We start from the raw sequence: 19,445 nt of genomic DNA, 5'->3' as shown, positions 1-19,445 counted from the left end.
ACGAGTTTTTAAAAGACAATCCCCAGACTTACAAAACTGGTTTGTCTCAGGTAAAACCTAAAAGAATTATACTTCAAAAACCCCGTAAAAAAGTAAAAAAAAAAAAATGCACTGATAAAAACAGACAAAGTAAGACAGCAAATTTTTATTTCACGGTCTGCTCTTCTTGAAGACAACGTCTTAATTGAGAGAATGATTTTGCTATGAATAATAAATATAAATAAAACTGAGCGGCAACAGAGGGCAAGTGGATATGAGAGAGAGAGAGAGAGAGAGAGACGAAATAAAGGAGAGAAGAGACAAGGAAAGAACGAATAAGAAGAGAAGAAGAAGAAGAAGAAGAAGAAGAAGAAGGAGAGAGAGAGAGAGAGAGAGAGAGAGAGAAGACGAATAAAGTAGAAGAAGAAGAGATGAAGAAGAAGAAGAAGAAGAAGAAGAAGAAAACGACGACGAATATTGGAGAAGAAGAAGAAGAAGAAGACGAATAAAGGAAAAGAAGAAGAAGAAGAAGAAGATGAAGAAGAAGAAGAAGAAGAGAGAGAGAGAGCATGAAATATATGTTTGTTTTTGTTTACGACAAGTGTTTCATATTAAGTAATTGACTGTCAAGAAAACACTCATGTTGTCACATTACCGCTGCACCACCGTCATTAAGAATATCGCAGTTTGTCTGACGAGTGATCACTATCATTCGTTTCTTCTCTCTATTTCCACTTCTTCTTCTTTATTCGCCTTCTTCTTTTTTTATTCACCGCTTCTCCTTCTTTACTCGCCTTCTTCTATTTATTATTATTATATTCTTCTCCTTCTTTATTTGTCTTCTTCTTCTTCTTCTTCTTCTTCTTCTTCTTCTTCTTTATTTAGCCTCACTTCTTCTTCTTTATTTTAATCATCTTCTTCTTCTTCTTCTTCCTTTACTTCATCTTCTTCTTCTCCTTCTTTAATTTCCATTTTCGTCTTCTTCTTCTGCTTTATTCATCATCTTCTTCTTTATTCATTTTCTCCTTCATTCGTCTTCTTGGGGCATAAGACGAGAGAAGGTGGGCAAAACCTCCCCCCAAAAAGGGCGTCATTATCGGGTATTTGCGGGGCCGCGGGTGATGTGGGCGGTCACGGGCGGGTGCCGGTATGAGGTGCCGACACAGATGCCGCCCCCTACCCCCCGACACGCCCGGCCGAAGAACATGTCACGGGTCGCTGGGCATTTAGGGGTGGCGATGCCAAGATAATGCCACAGTGCCGCGGGAGGCGACGCTAATTCCTCTGCAATGTGCGTGAGTGAGTCAGGGCATGGCATGGCATGGGAAGGAAAGAGAGAGAGAGAGAGAGAGAGAGAGAGAGAGAGAGAGAGAGAGAGAGATAAGTTGTGACATATCAACGGTGTCCGATTATATTTGTTACTCTGTCATTTTGTAATCGACCATTACCTGAAATCGAACGCAATATTCTTTCAATAAATATCATAAATATTTAAAAAAAACAAAACAATAAAAAAAAAATTTAATGAAATAACACCAACCAGCAAGCACAACCGAACAGAAACAACACTACCCAATCAACGGGTCCCAGACGCAACAACAACCAAGATTTGGGGCAGCTCGGTAAGAAGACGAGAGCGAAACAAACAAGCAAGCAAGCACAAAAAAAAAAAAAAAAAGGAGAGAGCAAAAAAAAAAAAAAAAAAAAAAGAGAGAGAGAGAGAGAGAGAGAGAGAGAGAGAGTAATGAATAGGATCGTATAGCAAACGATCACGTTCGTTCTTCAAGGCGACACCGCGTAACTAAAATCTGACGATGAATAGTTGAAGTCTCTCGTTTTTTTTTTTTTTATCTGTTTTTTTGTTCGTTTAATCATTCAACTTCACGTGAGAAGGCGCTTGCTTTCGCGCGGTTATATATTATTATTATTATTAGCGTGAGTTATGATCCTTATATATTTATATATCATATCTCTCTATCTGTATGTATCTAGTAGCTTTGTGTGTGTTCGTGTGTATGTGCGTGCGTCTTTATCTTTTTGTCTCTCTCTTTCTCCAGACTACGATCATTCTGTTATATATTATAATTAGTGTAGTTTATTATCTCTCTCTCTCTCTCTCTCTCTCTCTCTCTCTCTCTCTCTTTATCTCCAAACCTAAGCTAATTCTCTCTGTCAATGTGTGTGTTCCTCTCTCTCTCTCTCTCTCTCTCTCTCTCTCTCTCTCTCTCTCTAAACTCTGCTAATTCTTCAAGAGCTGATGTCAACCATATGCTCCTCAGCTGTGTGGTTTCGTCCTCACCCCCTTAACCCACAACCAAACCTGACACTACCACAGGACCATCACCATCATCCATTACGAGGTGCCACTCAGAGCGACGAATGCTGTACGGAGGGACTCCCAGGTCGTCCTCATAATTCCTGTCACCCTGATGAGAGAGAGAGAGAGAGAGAGAGAGAGAGAGAGAGAGAGAGAGAGAGAGAGGTGGGGCGGAGTGCCCTTCTGCCTGCCTGCCCTGCATATTCGTCTCCCGTCCGCTCTTCAATAAATAACTTAAAAAAAAAAAAAAAAGCTTCGCCTCTCCTCTTGTCTTTTGTAGTTCGACGACTGAGGAGGCCCCATTCGTCGAGGTCTTCATGGTCTCTTTATATTTGTTCGACGACTGAGAAGTCGTTCGTTGAAGGCTTTATCAGGTGCAGTCCGACTCTGGCGTTCGCCCAGATGCTGACAGTGTCACCATTTGTTCTCCGCGGCGCTATAATGCCATTGTACTTTTAATCATTAACTTGACGAATGGCTGCGTCCCAAGCAAGGGAAGCCGGTCTTGAAGTGGCTGAGAAAACCGTGCGATTTGTTGAGCATTTAGCCGACCTTTGAAGCCTAATCAGAATCATATGGAGGGGGCTACAAATTGCACGGCGCGCATTTATGCTCTTTGAGATTTCAAAAGAGCGCACAACCCGGTATTGTTACGAGTAAACACATTCACAAACGGGCGATCGCTTAGAAAAGAAAGAGAGGGGAAGGAATTGTGTTCCCGATAAACACATTCAACTGGGTAATCACGTAGAGAAAGAAAGAGAGAAGGTAAAAAGTTTGCAGTTGATTCTTTCTACCCGCGGTGAAAATAAAATGCATTATGGATACCCCATTCGAGGGCCATTCCCAGTCACACGCCTTCCTCTTTATCAGATGAACGTGGAAGTTCTGCGACGAACTGCGACGTCTAAACATCGCCGAGGTGATGTTCAACAGCGATGTACGGGATTGACAACCTATAATGGCCCATTACAATCTCTACTATATAGCCGGTGCGTGTGCTGCTTATACCGCCAAGCGCCCTCCGAGCCGTATGACTTGTACCGGCCAAACTCCGGGCTTTTTAAGAGGTCACAGATAAAAGGTCCTCCTCCCCTTGGAAGTGGCATCTCCAAGAGAAGGATACCGGACGCAGGTCGGTCGGAGAGACGTTCGTCTGTAGCGAGACAAAGGGAACTTTCGTAATTATCGGGCATTCCGATACAATAACACACCGAACTTTCGGGCGATAAAACAGACCGCCGTGACACTTTACATGTAGCGAAGTCGATGTCACGCAGAGATAGATATAGACATTTCTCACTGGCACAGATAGAGTTCCTCTAATACCCTTCCCATCCCCCCTCCTCCGTGGGGCCTCTTCTTCCTTCTATCTAGCCCCATACCCAAACCTCTACTCTCTCTCTTTCTCTCTCTCCTCCTACAGGGGAGTAATGTCACTTTTTTGCTGGAAGACCATTCGATTTCGAAGACGCAACTTTCTAGAAAGCTTATCGGCCTAAACCTCTCATAAAGAAAAAAAGACAGGAAATATAGCAACCAAAGCAAGAACAGAGAATACTGACTCTATTCCAAGGCGGTGTGTTTTCTCAAGCCTCCGCCTGGAGGTCACGAAATCCTTATTATTTAAAACTTCGTGAACGATACCCGACCACGGCTGCCACGGGTAAGTCTCACTATACAAGGTTTATGGCTTAAGACTTGGTGTGATCACAGAGTAAATAAGACACGTGCACTTTTCGGTGTCACCAGCACGGCTCAAGTCCGTCCCTCCGTCCGTACGTACTTACGTACGTATATTCCTTTTGTCACCTAGCCCTTTGGAGAAATTAATGGAATATAAAGTTATCCGCGACACGGACGGGAGGTCAGGACAAAGATGTTTGGTTACGAAAACCGACATAATGAAGCAGAGAGCGGTAAATGTCAAGACAATGGACAATAGAGGTTCGACTTGAGATGAGGCTAAAAAAAAAAAAAGTTATATCGAAAAGATGGAGAAAGAAGTGAGCAACAATGGGCAAAAACGGTTATTATGAAACATGACTTTAAAACAATAATCATACAAAAACAAATGGAGGCAGAGTGGAAAGTTTTTTATTTATTTTTATTAGAAGGAGGAAGTCGAGAAATGGAAACTGCGACTAAATGGATGCCATGATTTTAAAGAAGCTGATTAAAAATTAACCAAAATAAATATAAAGACAGATTAGCTGGGGAGATTTCCAGCCACAAGCAAAAGAAGAAAAAACGAGCTTTTTATCTTTATCGGAATAATGCATTTAAGTTTTCGGTTTTCATAACTTCATGGACTGCTAAAATCTTGGACTGCTAAAATCAAGGACTGCTAAAATCTTGGACTGCTAAAATCAAGGACTTCTAAAATCATGAACTGCTAAAATCTTGGACTGCTAAAATCAAGGACTGCTAAAATCTTGGACTGCTAAAATCAAGGACTTCTAAAATCATGGAATGCTAAATTCTTGGACTGCTAAAATCATGGTTTGCTAAATTCTTGGACTGCTAAAATCAAGGCCAGATAAAATCACGGAAAGATAAAATCAAGGACTGCTAATATCATGGACAGCTAAAATCAAGGACTGCAAAAATCATGGACTGCTAAAATCTTGGACTGCTAAAATCATGGACTACTAAAATCATGGACTACTAAAATCTTGGACTGTTAAAATCTTGGACCGCTAAAATCATGGACTGCTAAAATCTTGGACTGCTAAAATCTTGGACTGCTAAAATCATGGACTACTAAAATCTTGGACTGCTAAAATCTTGGACCGCTAAAATCATGGACTGCTAAAATCAAGGAAAGCTAAAATCTTGGACTGCTAAATTCATGGACGGCTAAAATCGCTAATTGCTAAAAAAAGTTCACTAATAAGTAAAACCTGCGTATCAAATCATTCTACCTTTCCCGAGACCCCTTACCTGAATTAAAAGTTCGTATCTTTATTTGTACGCAAGGCAGGGCTTATGTGGAAGAAGAAGAAGAAGAAGAAGGAGGAGGAGGAGGAGGAGGAGGGGGAGGAGGAGAGAAGAAGAAGAAGGAAGGAAGGGAGGAGGAGGAGGAGGAGGAGCGAGGAGGAGAAGGAGAAGAGAAGAGAAGAAGAGGAAGAAGAGGAGGAGGAGAGAAAAGAGGAAGGAGGAGGAGGAGGAGGAGGAGGAAGAGAGAGGCGGAGAGGAGGAAGAGAAAGAAGAAGAAGAAAAGAAGAAGAAGGACGAGAGAAGAAGAAGAAGAAAAAGAGGAAAGGAGATAAGAAGAAGAAAAAGAAGAAGAAGAAGAAGAAGAAAAAGAAGAAGAAGAAGGCGTTAATAACCTCGAAGAAAAGGAGACAAAACCCAGAACTCATCGGGCTCTCTCTCTCTCTCTCTCTCTCTCCATTAACCTCGCCAGCCCCCAAAGATTCGCACCGGGGCCAAAAATCGCCGCCTTTTTCGGCTCTGCGCATTAGAGCCATAATTGCCTCAAAGCAGCGGCTCCAAACTGCCTGGTTTCGGGAGGGCCCCGAAGAACGACGACGTCACGCCTAGTTTGGTAGTTAGTGCTAATTGGTCGTCAAAGCCTTCGGCCTCCGAGCAAAACATTTCATTATACATTTGTCATGTCCTTTTAAAGATGAAACGTTGCATTTTTTTTTTTGTTGGTGGGTGGGGTAGGATAGTCTCATATATATACTAATATATATACTCTAGAAGGTGGCGTAACTGAGAGAGAGAGAGAGAGAGAGAGAGAGAGAGAGAGAGAGAGAGAGAGAGAGATTGTGTGGTTACTATGAAAAGCGAGTGGGGTTTTAGAAGTGGGTTGATGCAACGCCTTGTTACTACAGAAAAGGTATTTTTCCTTTTTTACAAAATAGTACAGCATATATATATATCTATATATATATGTGTGTGTGTGTGTGCGTGTGTGTGTGTGTGTATGTGTGTATATATAATGAAAGAGAGAGAGAGAGAGAGAGAGAGAGAGAGAGAGAGAGAGAGAGAACAACTCATATTAAAAAATGGCTTTCGACTATATAATATCCTTCTTGTACCATTTTGGATTTTCTAAAACTTTCTTCTCATAATGCTTGCTGACCCTTCCATCAAATCAAACACGAAAAAAATAAAAGGAAAGTATGAAGAAGGCATGACGCCAAATGTCATACTCACTCCCTCTCTCTCTCTCTCTCTCTCTCTCTCTCTCTCTCTCTCTCTCTCTAATGAAACGCTTTGTTAATGAACTGTGTCATCGCTAGTGAATCGTGTAATATTTTTAGTGCATGACTTGCATTACAGGAAATTCTTCCCCCTCCCCCAAGAGACTCGTAGCTCCGACGTCATGCAAACGCACAGAGACGAATGACAGCCCTCCCACGTTAATCACGTGACTCACTCATTCACAACAAAAGATAAATAATAAATAACTTAATTACTAACAACTACCTTCAGATACCCTCGGCTGAGGGAGATACGAAACGGGAGGTTTTGGAATACTAACACTCACCTGGAAAGAAAGAAAACGCATTAAGACATCTTGGATTTTAGGGGTGACTGAGGTAGATATGGATGTGGCAAATGATTAAACTAGCAAAGGTTTAATAACTATTATTTAGAAAGTATAGAATGTTTAAAAGATGTGACGTGTAACACATGAAATTCTTTACCTTTTTAATTACTTTGGACATGATAAATGAAATATGCATTTTAAAATTACATTGAAATAAATATCATTTCAGAAGCTAGGAACAAATAGGTACCAGATTAAACTTTATGTACGTATGCAGGTATCAAAATCACACTAATTACAAAAAGCGGCCAATCATGCATTTTTAATAACCTTTTGTCATAAGCATCATGCTAAAATATACGCTTTAACGACAGACAATAATCAAATCCGCCTGTGATACCAGAACTACAACGACATCCAGCATTCAATATCAAAGCCATGGAGAGATATTTGCAATAAACAAAATAGGTGCTGGGTGCAATATCAAGGTGCAACTCGCACCTTGATAAACTAAGACAATAACTGATGGTAAGCAATCAATTCGCAGTGCTAGACATCATTAGCGGAAAAATTGTTCATTTTACAGAGAAAATCAAGAGAGTTTGTGACGACAGTAATCTACAGGACCTTTATACGGCTTTTCGAATCAAGAAATCATCAAGATTGCAATCAGGAACTAAATATAAAATCTGAAGCTTTTTGTCCACGACGTGAGCTGGAACTAACGTCCTCCGTGGAAATATTCCGAAGGGTAACGAATGGCTGGATGTAGTACGTCACAGGACAAGAAATATATCTCTTTCAAATCCTCATTGCAATAATCGTTAATAAAATTTTTACAAAATTTATTGAATAGTTCCTGAATGCAAATCAGAGAAAATGGTACATAATTTAATTGATTTTTGTTTCAAATGGCTGTAATTTCAAATGTCTTTAGTGGATGTCTATTCAACAGCTGTGTGTTTTGTCAAGTGAGGAAGTAAACAGCCTATGATGTGAAGTAGAACTTGTCCTTCCAGCATGTAGTACGAAGGTGAATTCGTCAAAAAAGAACCTTTCCGGTAATGACTGGATTGAATGATAAGTCTCAGTATACGTTGAGTATACATCGCCATACAATGTATTTCTCCATCTATCCGTGTGTGAGTGGAGGATAAGGAATGTGCTGTAATACCATAACAAAAAAATAAAATGACAAAAATTTAAAGGTAGAAGGGGGAAATCAACCGTGAAAGATGGTGTACAAATCCCGTAGACTTATCCAGCAACGGACCATTGAGAAAACTTGGAAAATAATCTAAAAAATTATGTAGAAAATTTGAAGATACACTCGAAATGAAGCATACGAAACAAGGAGCGCTATGAAGACTACATAACACAACAACCAAGCTACAATAAAAACATAAAACAAATTAAAATGGAAGCACAGGAACAAGCGAATATGAATATAAAAGCAGAAGCAGCAACTACACATTCTCTTTGTATTTACCTTTGGTTGAATTCTCGCCAAAGTAATACGACCCCGTAACTGAAAATTAAGACAATTGGGTTTTACAAACAGAAACAGAGCTACACATCAAAATAAAAAAAAAAATATTTACACCTCCTGAAATGCATTAAGAGATATTAGACAATTCATCGCACTTCCTTTTGATACGATGGTTATAATGCAGTATTTTTTAGTTGTATTTCTACAGGAATTAGGATGGAAAGGAATACATGAATTACAAAATGGGAGACACGTGGGTTTTCGTCGTCAAATACAGTTGTTTCCAAACGCGATGGAAAAAAGTAAAGAGATTCTACGACTTGAAGGGATCCTTTGTTAGTCTGATGTTTGTCAGTGAATTTTTTTTATATGTCTGTGAGTTAATGTGTTTTTTTTTATGTCTGTAAGTCAGTGTTTTTTTTTCTTATTGGTTCTCGTTTAGCCAGAAAAGCGTTTTTTTTTTATTTTGAGTGTGTGTGTGTGCTTATCATAACATTCAATAACGGCATTCAAAAATGTATACATAATATTATATATATATTATATATATATATATATATATATATATATATATATATATAATATATATATATTTAATATGATATATATATATATATATATATATATATATATATATATATATATATAATACATAATGCATTTCGCCTTCGTGTTTGAATATACCGAGAGGTATAGAAAAAGACCGTATTTTATATCTATAATAAGGTTACTATATATATATATATATATATATATATATATATATATATATATATATATATATATATATATCCCGTAAACACACCGATACCCAAGGAAAACGCACAATTATTGGGATGAAGGCTTATAGTAACTCAGTAACTCTGGGCGTGAGAGACAGAGTTTAGTGCCCCAAACCGCCGCTAGATGGCAGACGAAGTCGCATGCCAAGAGAGACCTGGTTCGGATGTGCTCTGGACGCTCCCGCCATCTGTGAGGAGATGATGGAACCCGTTCATCTCGCCGACGTTACAACGAGCTGGAGAAGCCGTTCCGTTATTCTGTATCTGGTACACTCCAGCGATTATGGAACGGCGAATTTATCGATGGTGTTTTTTTTTTTTATTTTTCTTCAGGATTTAGTTTGATGATTCTTACGCTGGAATAAGTGAAACGTCTGTTCTTTGTGTCTCTATATACTATAGGTACTATCGACTACACGTGAATGGGAAAGTTCCCCAAATGTAGTGGCAAACATTTTATAGATTCTTAAAGATCTATTTATTGCTTCCTTTCCCAAACACATCTCGCGCCAATTACTAATCCAGTTGACATTTAGTTAACTAAATAACGTATTATTCAAATTCTACTGATTATAAAGAGAGTTTGCATGACCTAAATAACTAAGAAGCATTTCTATATCATAAAGGAAATCGAATATCTTTCTTGAATGATGCCATAAAAGCGTATTAATACGGGGTGCTCTAAATTGACAAGGAGCCTGGCAGGAAACGAGGGAAATTTCGCCAGACCTTAGGTTGAAAAACTCTACGGGATCGGATCGCCCTATATCAAGGCTCTGTGAACGCGGTGAAAGTAATCCCATGTATTATTATTATTATTGTTATTATTATTATAATAACATGATATCTGTAAGGATAATACGCGTCTGAACAAACATTTTTGGACACATTGGTACATAAAGACAAAAATGTATGCGTGTCTATATATATATATATATATATATATATATATATATATATATATAATATATAGACATACATACATTTTTGTCTCTATGTACCTATGTGTGTCCAAAAATGTTTGTTGCAGACAAATAAATAATATATATATATATATATAAATATAATATATATATATATATATATATATATATATATATATATATATATATATATATATAAATATATATATATATATATATATTAATATGCGTAATGAAATAATTATACATTACTGCCAATATACTTAAAAGTCTTTCTGTCCAAGTGTATTTCTGAATAGTATTAATACGCTGTAATTTCCGCTCATTTTCAGCCAATCGAATTCCACGATCATTGTTCGACTCTCAATATAGCATCAAAGACACCGTCTCGATTCTGCTGACTCATCTGAGATCTCATACACACACCAAGCATTTTCAAAGAGGCAATTTCCCAAAAGAGGTAATTTATCGGAGGTAATTTCTCAAAAGAGGCAGTCTCAATAGAGGTAATTTTTCAAAAAGGTAATTTATAAAGAGGTAATTTATAAAGACTTTCTCAAAAGAGGTAATTTCTCAAAAGAGGCAAACTCAAAAAGGTAATTTTTCAAAAAGTCAATTTATAAAAAGTGAAGAGGTAATTTCTCAAAAGAGGTAACTTCTTAAAGAGGTGATTCATCAAGAGATATATTTCAGAGGTAATTTCTCAAAAGAGGCAATTCTTCGGAAGGTAATTTCTCAAAAGAGGCAATCTCTCAAACAAACAATTTCTTAAAAGAGGTAATTTTTCAGAGGTAATATCTCGCGATCCGCACTGTCTGGAAATCGCGACCTGGAAGTCGATGACCTTTGTTGCCGTTACGCCAAGTTAAGCTTCTGAGATCAATCAATCATAAGGGTCTTGGTGGTTGATGATTAATTCTTCACTCGTCAATGACAGTTCAATCGTCATTACCCGAGACATAACCCGTTTATAAGTTACCGGTTCGGGTCGATTCTCTCTAATTGATAATCGCAAAATGATCATTAAATTGTTCATGACGACTTATAGACATGATTAAAATGTTTGATCAATTCTTGGAATTGCGTAAAAAAAAATTTGGTCGGCTGGAGTGCCATATTGATACCATAATTGGTTTCAATGAGACACTTAAACGTCAGAAAATGTGCCGAAAAACGTTGTCAAAAACGTTAAAAAGTTGTAAAAAAATTTTTTTTTCCAAGATGTCAAACAGCTTTCAAAAAATTTTCCAAAATGTCAAAAAGTAAGTCAAAAAGGTTTAAAAAGTTGACTGACTATGATTACTTCCAGTGCCACTATCTAACGTTAAAGAATTTGCCAAAAAAAGTTGTGAAGAAAGTAAAAAAAAGCTGTCCAAAAATGATTCAAAATGTCAAAAAATCTGCCAAAAAAAGTTGACTGTCTATGATGATTTCTAATATTCAGCCCGACCTACTATTTATGAAATATGACGTCGCTTGTGTTAGGTGTGAAAGGGGTTTGTTCTGTTAAGCAGACATCACCCTTCAAAGAAAGCTTTCACTGCTTTTCAAGCTCCAGAGAAACGGGTTCTGGTGTGTAGACCCTTTTAGTCAGTACTAATGAACATTCTGCTCCAACTAGTATCTATCTTTCTATCTATATAGTGAACTAGGCGACACAACACCTGTAGACGGTCTCACTGCAGAGGCGTGGTAATATCTAGTATATTTTTGCCTAAAAGATCTCCACTTACTATCGAAGACTCCGTGGATTTTTAAATGGGCGCTGGAAGGTAAGTGATAATGGCAACAATAAAAAAAAGCCTTTAAAATAGAAATGGGTTCACCTAACTCCATTGTAGCTCTCTTTGTATCAGCCTTATAATCTCTCGCAGAAAACCAACTTCTCGCAGTGTATGTTAAGTCCAATTATCTGATTCGGACCAACGCCCCGTTTGCAACTCCTTGACCACGGATTCATACCATTATCAAGTCTCTCTCTCTCTCTCTCTCTCTCTCTCTCTCTCTCTCTCTCTCTCTCTCTCTCTCTCAGTTTTAGGGAAAACGAAAAATTCGGAAATCCATCTGTCATATCGAACGGCAACAGTGATATAGTGTGTTTACTGGTAAACACACAAAGCTACTTTTGGAAGACTTTCGCTGCTTCCGTCATACTTGAAGGAACGTCAAGATGAGACGAATAGACGTGTTTACATTCTAAAGTATATCACCGCTACTGTTGCTACTGTTACTTACACTCATCTATCGAACATTGCTCTTCTCGTGATGTACGCGCTACTTAATACAGTACTATTACTTCTGAGCTCTTTGTACTACCTACGACACTTTTGCGAGAGTACTTTGCCCTCTCTCAGACTCTGTCTCCAGACTCCCTTCTTCTTCTCCTTCTTCTTCTTTGCCCACTTCTATATGGGGGTCACTGTTTCCTTCTAGCCTTCCCCACCTTCCTCCGTCCAATAGACGTGTCCTAATTTCCCAAACTTCGTCCCGGTCACTTCTTTTGCAATTACATAAACCACACAGTCTATGGCAACAGAGGTCTTCCAAATCTGTCCTTCCATCTCAGTTTATTTTTAATCAATGTGAAAGAAATTAGGCAGATAAGCTGGGCATCACTGAAGACGCTCTGGACAACAACAACAGCTCCGACCGCATTTGAGAAACCCATCACGGGGGAGTGGGGGTGGGGTGCGGGGGCGGGGGGCGGGGAAACAAGTTACTCTCCTCAATGACAAGTTTCCGTTATCCTGATTAACATTCGATTTTGGTTAATCATCACCTGTTCACGGCCGACTCGCACAGGTGAGACCGGGTATGGAACCTCCTTCATTCATCCGGACATTGGTTTCCAAATTCTCCTCTTGACTCTTCTTCCTCATCTTCTTCTTATTCTTCTTATTTTATATCCAATTCGCCTTCTTTATTCATTCAAGCACGTCCCGTTACCCGGTGAGGGAAACCAGTTTCTAGTTTCTTCTCAGATAAGGAGCGAGATTCTGCGCTGCTGCCTCCAGGACAAGGATTGGTCTCGTTCAGTTCGAATGGATGGATATATTTTTTTTTCCTTTTCCTTCGCTTGTGATCAGATGCTTATAGTCAATACCTTCCATGGCGGACTGCTGCAGAGCAAGAGCCCGTACCAGAACGGGGCTGGCTTTAGACAGATAGATACAGATAGATAGATATTGTTCCTTTTAATTTACTTTGCTGTCAAAGAATCATGACCTTTTAGCTTCGCTTGTGATCAGCTGCAAGTTCTATCACTTCCATTACGGACTCCTGCGGAGCAAGAGCCCGTGCCATCCCGTGGCTGTCTTAAGCTAGAGCGATAAATGCATATCATTGCTTCTTCCAAATTCCTCTACTGTAAATGAATCATAGGAGCTTCTTTGGCCTGTCAGAACACCGACAATTGTATTTCGAAAGCAAACGAGGAAAATACCAAATACACGTAAAAATATCTCGTTTTCATCAACCACTGGGACACTTCCTCAAGCGAAGAAAAAGATATTAAAAAATTTAACACTATTTTTCAGACATGAATACTCTAACTGGCCTTAAATGCACACGTGACACCAATATAGTTAATATTGTTCATTACTTTGAGCTGAATGGGAAAAACTAACATTTCTTTAGGAGTCTCCTGGGTCTAAATTTATAAGTCTTCGCCACAACCCGCCCCCTCCCATCTCGTAAATGCCACCGTGATCGTAAAATACAATAAAATACAGCTGTATGATCCGATACAGAATAAGAGCTAGCAGCCAAATTGTTCCTATCTAGCATTGATTATGTATGATCAAGTTCTCTTGGTGTCCACACACGGTTTGGTCATACCTGTAAGCGACAGGTATATTTTCCTTTGCACAAAAACACAGATACGAAATCATAGACAGCAAATACGACTGTTCTATCTCGCACGGGTTATTATGTATGATACGTTCTCTTGGTGTCCATACGCAAATTGGTCATACCAGTAAACTAAAATTTACTTTCCTCAAAAAAAAAAAAAAAAAAAAAAAAAAAAAAAAAAAAAAAAAAAAAAAAAAAAAAAAAAAAAAAAAAAAAAAAAAAAAAAAAAAAGGAGATATGAAGTCTAAACCAGCAACTACTAAAAGTCAATGAGTACGACAAAGTCTCCTCAATGAACAACCTTGTACCAAAATCGAACTGATGAACTTAAGCGTTCGTTGCAACACAACAGACAGGGCGAACCGGACAAAAACAATGCTTAGCTCATTAGTATAACTCCGGGAGGCACTTCTTGGACAAACTAACAACGCAGATTTATTCGCTGTCCTCTTTGAATCTACTTAAAGAGAGAGAGAAAGATATATCTCGACTAGATTTGTAGAAAGGAGGTCACTTGAACTGTTTTGTATTTTCCTCTGTGGCGAAATCGACTTTATTTACATTATACTTTTGGTAATCATGCATTTATACTAGAAAGTCATCTCGTCTATTTTCTAAATTAATGCTCAGAGTACAAGAAATTAAAAACAATGATTTCTCTGTGGCGAAATCGACTTTAAATATATTGATTTTACCTGTGGTAATCATTGCATTTCCTACGATTTATACTAGTAAACCATCTCGTCTATTTTCTGAATTAATGCTTATGAGATTAAGAAATTAAAAAATGAGTGCCCTAATAGCATTATATAACCGAACGCTACTGCTTTTACCATTATTATCATTGTTTTCATTATTACTATCATTTCATTATGATTACTGTAATTACTATTATTGTGATTACTAATGTTACGAATATTATCAACAACTGTTTTGGTATAGCTAACTGCTATTTTTATCTTCGTATCTCGTGCATAAAATTGTGTGTTTTGTATTGTCTCTACTGTGTATATTCCCTGCATAGAGCACTGAGCTAAAATAAAGGATATGATTATTATTATTATTATTATTATTATTATTATTATTATTATTATTATTATTATTATTATTATTATTATTATTGCTAAGAAATTCACAACATCGTGATAAACTGATATGTAATGAAAATCAACAATTATATAGTAAATTATATTGATACAATTTAACGTATAACTGTGGATTATTATTATTATTACTATTATGAAAATAAAGTTGATTACAATTCTAGAAAATTTTCGCGAATAATTACTGCATAACTGTCATAGTGAACAGTTCTCGAATTTGTATATTTTGTTACAACAATCTCCCCAAACAAACAGAACGCGGAAGATCGGTTCAAACAATCGCTGCAAACAATCCCTTCACACAGTCGCTTCAAACAACCTAGCGTACGCCGAGACACTCAAATCTAAATAATCTGCTCAATGATGAAGTGCCACTGATGAGCCAAGACCAGTTAAAAATCTTACGACAACCGAACAAAAACTTAAAGAGCCGCGTTTAATCGATTTATCTGTTTTGCAAGACTTGTTTTCTGGGCCGGGCATCACACGACAACGGAAGAAGAAGAAGAAGAAGAAGAAGAAGAAGAAGAAGAAGAAGGAGGAGGAGGAGGAGGAGGAGGAGGAGGAGGAAGGGAAACTGAGAGTAAAAAGGCTTTAAATGTGTAACAGGAGGAAACAATGAAACACTATGAAACAATTGGAAGGAGAAGGTGGGAAATACGAACGGACGTACAGTAAAAAGGAACGAAAGGGGATACAGCTAGGGGCCGAAGGCACGCCGCAAGGAACCTTGAGTAAGTAAGTCCTACAGTGCCCAGCGTGAGGTGCACTGGCGGCACTCACCTCCATATCGGAAAGTCTGGAGCGAGATCGTTGTGATATCGAGACAAATTGGTATTCGGAGAAGGAAATAGGGTGAGAGAAAAGGGAGAAAAGAAGAAGAAGGAGGAGGTGGAGATACGAAAACCCATAAAGGCGACGAAGAAGGAACGAATAGCTCGGTATGGATGACGTTTTAAGACGCAATCCATTTTCAAAATGCCACAAGAAGTGATGGACTTTAATTTCACACCTCGTAAGAAGAGTCTCGGGTCGAGGAGGACGCGCATGCGCATTAAAACCATTCGTAAAAGAAGTCCCCCCTCCCCAGCACCCACATCCACCCCCACCCCCACCTCCCGGAGTCTTTGATCAGAGAGCCGTAAGTGTGGAGTGTGTGACGACTCATGGGTTTATGGGCCATTTGCCATCATTAACATGAAAAGCCCGAGGGGGGGAGGGAGAGGGAGAGGGGGAGAGGGGAGAGGGAGAGGGAGGGGGATGAGGGGGAGAAGGGGAGGGAAAGGCTCCTCTAAGAAATATCATCGTCCCCACCACCCACCCAAAACACATTTCTGATGGCATATTCTTAATTAAGGGGAGTCAGCTGGGATTTAATTTTTTTTACCTTCAAATCAACTCGCCTCCCAACTGCTGGTTTTAAAAAGCGTATCTGAATTAAAAATGGCCGTTAAATAAAACGCCAAGTACTATTTTTTAATTTCGCTTGATACAAAAGCTGCGTATCTTTTTATCTTGTCTTCGTAGATAACGACGGATGATAAAAGACGCCTAGTTTACACCCTAATGAATATTGCATCATTGTGCATATCTGAATACATCTGTCATTACCGCATGCCTAACTATCAATAATTATTGAACTATATAATTATTAATTTTCATAATTCATAACATAAAATAATATTACGAACATCGTATTGGTCATGGCTGCTCTTAATAACTTGAAGATTATGTTTTACATAGTATTTAAGTCTTTAATTTTTTTCTTCAAGTTTTTATGCAATAAATTATTTACAAAGCATTACAACAAATCCAGAACTACATACATTTTCATCTAGAATACATTGCTTTTAATGTTACACAAATTCTTTGTGAAATACTTTAACAATTTGTCTAGGATCCATTCAGAGAGAGAGAGAGAGAGAGAGAAGAGAGAGAGAGAGAGAGAGATTGTAGCAGAAATGCCTTATCCAATTGCAGACAGCTTTATTCCCCCCCCACATCAATTTCTTCATGAGAGGAGCTCTTGCGTTAGAGCGAACGACTTTTGCATCACTGCCAATGGTCGAGATTCTAAGCAAGAAGTTGTATATTATTTCTTTTTCTCGAAGCGCTTCAGAAGATCGTAAGCACTTCGTGACTTGCCCAGATTTAGAGACAATCGACGTTTTTTTTGTTTTGTCTCTCGTTGTCTTCAAGTAGCGGGTCGATCTGTCTATCCTTTTCAGAGTTACTCGACTTTCTACTGTTAAATTTTATTTTATTTTTTTATCAAATATATGCTACTTACTTCTTATCTATGCATTACGCTACACAACATTTGTAAGACAAACCGTACGAATTTTTAAGACCTGTGTCTCATATGTCGAAGGACACTGTCTGGGAGCAACGGCTATAATTTCGTAATCGACTTAAGGGAAGAATCTGTGACAGAAGTTGTTGATATTCGCACGCTTTTCATTTCCATCCATCATTCCTACTTGGAAATAAGTTTTAATTTCAATGAACTTTAAAAGCTTTCCCACGTCGGAGTGATCCTTCATAAACAGGTATGTCGACAGTTATGGCAAATTTCCTACAACTGCAAAATCTGTAGTCTGGTTGAGAGTATTCCATTTCAAAATCTCCTTCTAAATATATTAAAAGCTCCAAGTTTTTTTTATCATTCGTTTGCTGGATAAAACATCATGCTCTAATACTTGTACGGCAGCGGGTTACCTCTTCGAATGGAAAATCTATTATCTATAGTTTAAAATCTTTTATTTACAGTTAGAACTTCAAAACCAATTTCCGATTTCGTCTTTCATCTTTGGTCTTCGTTGGCGAAAGATACTCTCGTCCAGCTGTGCAACCGATGGATGACCTTTTCCGTGCAAAAACTGATCTCGTGAATACGTACGTACGTACGTGCAATTCGACTGCAATTTTGCAATTGTCGAGAAAGAATTAATAGCCGACAGATACCGAGTGATAAGCCGTGTGCCTCTCATTATTGCTTTAACTGGTTATTTATCAAAACTTCTTGTAAGTAACTTGTAAGGTAACAGGCAAGTCTCTCGCTGGTTATTCATTAAAATCGCATGTAAGTAAGACGACAGCATCTTACTGAAGACTTTTACTGGTTATTCATTTGAATATCCTGTTAGTATCTATTCACCTCATCAGTCATTGATATACTCCATCGTGATGAAATCTACTCGGTCAATAATTGCAAGTTTGATATTTTTTTCTGGTCACTCGCTGGTTTAAGTAATTTTGTTTCCTGGTTACTCGCTGGTTTAAGTCTTTTTTCTCTGGTTACTCGTTGGTTTAATTTTTTTCTGGTTACTCGCTGGTTTAAGTTATTTTGTTTCCTGGTTACTCGCTGGTTTAAGTTATTTTGTTTTCTGGTTACTCGCTGGTTTAAGTATTTTTTCTAGTTACTCGTTGATTTAAGTATTTTTTCTGGTTACTCGCTGGTTCAAGTACTTTATTCTTTTTACTTCAATACGGCACAGGTTAAAAAAACCTCTGTTACTACGCATTGCTGCTGGAAGTAAGATAAGTGTAAAATCTCCATCCCAAAAAATATTACGTCTCCTCAAATCTACGCGAGAGCATAAGGGATATGAAAGTAATTCTTTTCAAATCTACAAAAAAGTATAAGGGATACGAAAGTTGTTGTTCTTCTCAGATCTACGACAAAGTATAAGGGATATGAAAGTTCTCTTCAAAACTACACAAAAGTATAAGGGATATGAAAGTTCTCTTCAAAACTACGAAAAAGTATAAGGGATATGAAAGTAGTTCTTCTTTTCAAATCAACGACAAAGTATAAGGGATGTGAAATTTCTTCTTCGTTTCAAATCTACGACAAAGTATAAGGGATATGAAAGTTGTTCCTGTCATCTCTACGACAAAGTATAAGGGATACGAAAGTTCTTCTTCTTCTTCTTTTCAAATGTACGAGAAAGTTGCTCTTCAAAACGACCCCGGGAATCCTCTCCTCCCCAGCGCCCTTCAATTCATTTTGCATCAGATCACGTGGGCAGTCGCAACAATTTCCCGATTCCAAATGAGCTTCCGCGGGGCGTAGGAAGGAGTTCACGGGGTCAGCGCTTCGGCTAAACCCCAATTACTAGGATTTTAATTACGAAAGAAATGAGTATTATTCATTGTTACTCGTTACAGAAATCGGGAATTTGGTCACGAAGTGTTTGCTAACAGCCAATAGGTGGTATTTTCTTTCTGAATGCCGATCTGTCTTTCATTCTGATTAAAGATTTACTTTTTTTTTTAATCTCCCCAATTAACAACCCCAAAACCCCAAAAACCGCCGCCGGCCCTCTCTCTCAATCATCCATAATAATTAAAAATGAAAAAATTTCTCCTCTCTCTCTCTCTCTCTCTCTCTCTCTCTCTCTCTCTCTCTCACACACACACACACACAACACACACAACGGATCCTAATTAAAAACTTGAAAACTCCCTCTCTCTCTCTCTCTCTCTCTCTCTCT

General features: G+C 38.2%; 1 protein-coding gene across 8 annotated transcripts in view; it reads right to left on the bottom strand.

The window, feature by feature from the left end:
• Positions 1–19,445, bottom strand: part of LOC135204289 (paired box protein Pax-5-like) — a 225,951-nt gene that overhangs the window by 141,053 nt on the left and 65,453 nt on the right. For 7 of the 8 annotated variants that reach the window (XM_064234438.1, XM_064234437.1, XM_064234443.1 and 4 more), the window contains one exon: positions 8,290–8,328. The exons of the other annotated variant lie outside the window; for it this stretch is intronic. In XM_064234438.1, the coding sequence (XP_064090508.1) occupies positions 8,290–8,328 (39 nt within the window). The remainder of the gene's footprint in view (positions 1–8,289; positions 8,329–19,445) is intronic. 8 annotated transcript variants of the gene reach the window in all.

Source organism: Macrobrachium nipponense, chromosome 44 (assembly GCF_015104395.2).
Source record: "Macrobrachium nipponense isolate FS-2020 chromosome 44, ASM1510439v2, whole genome shotgun sequence".
Taxonomy (NCBI): Eukaryota; Metazoa; Arthropoda; class Malacostraca; order Decapoda; family Palaemonidae; genus Macrobrachium; species Macrobrachium nipponense.
The sequence above is the reverse complement of the archived record's forward strand: the minus strand, read 5'-3'. Positions and strand labels throughout refer to the sequence as shown.